This window comes from Larimichthys crocea, unplaced genomic scaffold (assembly GCF_000972845.2).
Source record: "Larimichthys crocea isolate SSNF unplaced genomic scaffold, L_crocea_2.0 scaffold367, whole genome shotgun sequence".
Taxonomy (NCBI): domain Eukaryota; kingdom Metazoa; phylum Chordata; class Actinopteri; family Sciaenidae; genus Larimichthys; species Larimichthys crocea.
The window spans coordinates 4,989-9,539 of NW_020854833.1; the positions used below are offsets into that span (position 1 = coordinate 4,989).

General features: G+C 37.3%; 1 protein-coding gene across 1 annotated transcript; it reads left to right on the forward strand.

Moving 5' to 3' along the window:
• Positions 1–1,136: 1,136 nt before the first annotated feature.
• On the forward strand, positions 1,137–4,293 carry LOC109138012 (interferon-inducible GTPase 5-like). The gene is made up of 3 exons (XM_027276379.1): positions 1,137–1,186; positions 2,876–2,985; positions 3,746–4,293. The coding sequence occupies exons 1-3, from the start codon at positions 1,137–1,139 to the stop codon at positions 4,162–4,164; spliced, it is 579 nt and encodes a 192-aa protein (XP_027132180.1). The 3' UTR covers positions 4,165–4,293.
• Positions 4,294–4,551: the final 258 nt, after the last annotated feature.

A 4,551-nucleotide genomic window follows, 5' to 3' on the forward strand; every position in this document is an offset into this window, starting at 1 on the left:
CATAAAATAAACCAATAGAAGGAGTCCAGCCCTCTGAACATTAACCAATGAAAATGTTCTGTGGGTCCAGCACCAGTAGGTTCAGTAAAGCAGCTGACTTACAAGAAATGTGCTCATTTACAAGAAACAGATGCAGTCTGTCTATATTTCCGCTGGTTGTGCTGCTTCCAGACATGTATTTTCATATTGAAGCATTTAACCAATCACATTTCAGCCATCATTTGTTGCCAGGCAGAGTCAAAGTCAAAGAAGTCTGCGTGGAGGCCTTCACAATCCGTTCTGCAGGCCCTCTAATACAAAATAAATGTCGATGAAACTGTTGCTTCAACCAATCAAATGTTGAGTTGGTGACACCAGGGCCCTCTAGCAGGCGTACGGCAACGTCACCATATTCACACCCGTTGATTGGATAGTCAGAGAGCGTGCCAGCCAAAGCTAACAAACTGCATCTGTTCCATTTTCAAAATAGCTATTACACAAACTATTACACAAAATAGTATTTTGTCACCCCACAATGGCTGAAGGATGAGGAGAAATTTCGTGGCAGATTTACTGTCCATTACAGGCCATTTTCAAGACAGACTTTTCAAGAAAAGCTGGACATTGTTAAGGAAGGATTTGTCTGTCACTTTCAGTTTACCAACTACGAGTGGTACCCCTGGCTCACAGGGACCGAGGAACACTGCACATTGTATTGCTGGGAGTGCTTGTTATTTGCCACCGATTGACATGGTGTTTGGAGCCACACTGGGTTTGTGAATTTGACTTGCCTAACCAAGGCAGCAACGAGACACCAAAGCACTGCTGGACACTTACAAACAACAGTGCTTTCCAAAACTGGATGTGCAGTTTTGTCTGGCTAGGGTAAAGGAGTTTTGTGACACCGTTGAGCGAGAGAGAAACCAAAATAAAGAACCACTACGAGGCCACTGAACGCACTGCGGGCTCTCCCGCATGCAGCTTTCTCCAGTTTAACACACTTTTTGATCTGTCTCGGCTAAAAACAGAACTGATTGTAATGTATGCCATGGATGATTTTGCAGGAAAATCTCCCAGATCTCCTTGACTTCCTTCATCAGAAAAATCTGAGTGAGAGAAATACGACAGGGCAGGCTCGACTTTCATCATTAGCTTCGATGGCGTTAGAAAAGGACTTCTTGATGGAACTGAAGCACACGGATAATCTGTATGATAGAGTAATTTAACTCTTTTTGAGGAAAGAGAGGAGGATGGATTTTGTCTACAAATAATCCAAATTTTTGGTGAGTAATAGTGTGTGTCGCAGCTGTAACTGCAGTAGAAGAAGACTTGTGCACCCCTGGTTTGTTTATTCAGTAAAGACATCTATTGTGGCTACAGGAGTTATCTATCTGCGATGCCACGGCTCTTTATACTGTATTCTGCACAATAAGATGGTTTTCATAACCATAAAATGGTTATTGAGGGGTGGATTAATTCAGAGCACTACTGAAGGCCTAGGTGTGAAATGCACGGTCCACCACTGGCTACTTCAGTGGGAACAATACCAACATCTTCTCCACCTCTATTTACATGTGAAGAGGACAGAATATTAGAAACACCACTGCCAGTCTAGTTTCATTTTGAAAGTCTTGATGAACTGCTTTCATTCTGGTGTTTCTCGCTATTGATAAAACTCATCATCATCAACTCATCAAATCATTTTAACAGTCCCCATGTTAGAAATATCACACGGATGATGCCTCTATCCATAAAGTCTTTCTTCTTTTTGTGCAGGTGTGTTATAGAAATCTAGGTCACAAGTTATAAGTCACAAATATCGTCATTCATCATTTTACCTATTATTGTGCCAAATTGATGTGGTGTGTTCAACGTTATTCTGCACTCACAATTTTAGGCCGAAATGCACGACTTATGTATTTCAGCTGAAAAGATATCTAAAAAGTTTTAATGCTTTTATTTCATTTTTATGTACAAAAAATAGATCAAATTAGACCCTGAATAGTATGTAGGGGTTAAGGAGTAATGAAATGTTAGGATCATTTGTTCTTAAGTTTCATTTTATTGTAATTATTTTTATTGGATATACATTCCCAACTTTGTTGTAACAGTATTTAAAGCTTTAGTTAATAAAATGAGCAAATAAATTCAGTGGCTCTGTCTTTTTTGCACGGAAAAAATGTGGCTAGTGGAAATTCTGATTGGCTGGTAACTTCAGAAACATACCAGCAACGTTGGCTGGTGATCAAAAAAGTTGATTTAGAGCCCTGAAATGAACTAATAAACTTAACGTGAAGCAAGTAATAAGATTTATGTAATAGTACTCAATAATAAATAATAGTAATAATAATAATAAGCTGCGTCCACTACCTAGTAGCCAGGTTTATGCATTCAGTATTAATAAAGCCAATTTATAAAACCAGGTTCATACAATAAAACTAAAACTCAACAGAAAAAACTGAACACAGCGATTTCAGTTTATTAGTAACTTATCAATTTGTAATTCAAATGGATGGAAATTTTCTATGCAATTAAAATACATAAGTGGCTTAAATATTTCTTGTGTGCATGTCTTGTGTGTCTTCAGTGCATGATGATATTTTTAAAGAGGGGACAAACATTCAATGATTTCTGATGCAGAGTATTTGTCTTTTTGTTGTATTGGTGCCTTATAGTCTATCTATCTCATCTATGATGAATTACATCACTGATTTTATGCATAGTATCTGACAATAGGTAGATGTGTAACTGTCTTACCAAATAGTATATTTGCATACTCTTATATTGAATATCGCCATGATACAAAATTATTATTTAACTTATTATTATTATTAACTTTTATTCCAGTTTTCAAGGATCACCATGGAAAATCCATCAGATACTGAATTAACTGAAGAAATGAAGCTCTACAAAACAGTAATCAAGCCTTAGCTGCTGAAAAGATTCAGGAGTACAGAACCGGAGGAGAACAGACTCTAGCACAAATCAGGGAAAACTGCATTCAAGGTATGTAACTTGTCACTAGTCTTCTATTATAATAATAGTAAGATTAATTTCTGGATTTCTATTTTTTAAAAACAAATCATATATAACAAGATCAAACTATATCTCTGTTTATACTTCATAAAATTACAATAGTTATGTCATGTTTGCCTGCCTGCAATACTTTGAACTATTGATTTCTCAAAACACTTAAGTCAGGCAACTTCAGTCGCAGCAAAGTCTTCTGGTAGAAGCTGACATGATGCTGCACTTTGTGACTTGACAAATGTGTAGCTGCTGGAAGGTAATTCTACTCTATTTGTATCATAATATTACAAACTTTCTGAAATTGTTCAGATTTAATTAAACTGATAGATTTGATCTGCTGCCTCTCTTGACAAATAAAGCTACTTGTGAGTTTCTGTGTGTGCGCTTTATGGTGCGCTTTCTGAACAATCAGCCACTCTGAGCAGGAAACAGATCAAATAATAAAAGACACAGACAACTTTTGTATTTTTGTGATCATGTGACAAACAGATATTTCCTTATGAAGGCAACGTTCTCTTTGCATGTCCTCACTGCTATTTTAGGATATTTCATAATATTTGACAGCTATTTGAAGCTGTTCACCACAAGTATGTTTATTATAGTAAAAGTATTTATTGTAGTCAGTGGTTCATTAGCAAACTTTAAATTACACCACTGGTAAGAAACAACTTATCTGCCTTATCTATTATTCTAATATTTAATTTATCTTATAAATGATCAAATATTTGTCACACAGGTCTTCAAGAACAAAAGATTGCGTCCCCACAAGTCTTCCTGATCTCCAGCTTTGATCTCCACCTGTATGATTTCCATCTGTTAGAGGAGACCCTGGAGAGAGAACTTCCTGAACACAAGAGGAACGCTCTGCTGTTTGCCATGCCCAACATCAGCCTGGAGATCATCAACAAGAAGAAAATGGCTTTTCAGGACAAAATACAATACTATGCATTTATATCTGGAGTTGGTGCAGCTGTACCAGTTCCTGGGCTTTCTGTTGATGTTGATGTGGCCTTGCTGGTTGATGCTGTCTCACAATATGTATTTGGGATTGGTTTTGATACCCCGTCACTTGCAGAGACTTGCAGAAACCACACATGTGCCATTTCAGGATTTGATGGATGTCATTATTTCACCACTGGCTGCAAGAAACATTAATGCAGAGCTGCTTCTTCAATGTGAAAACACAGCTGTATTAATGGCAGCAGAGGAAGGGTCCAGATTCATTCCAGTAGTAGGAATCCCAGTAGCAATGGGGCTCTCCTCTATGACAACTTATAGCATTCTCAACACTTTCCTCAACGTGCTTGCTGAGGATGCACAGAGGGTGTTTAAAAGGGCCCTGGGTTTGAACACCTATGCATCATATGTTTTGCAGTTGATCTAATTTTTTTACTTTAAAGCATCTTCATCTGTCAACATGTCTCTTTATCATCACTAGACAGGAAGGAATATGTCTTATTTTCACGTAAAACAGCATGCACAATACTTTTGAATTATTTTAATGTATACAAACATAGCTTGGTAATAAAGCTGCACATTTCA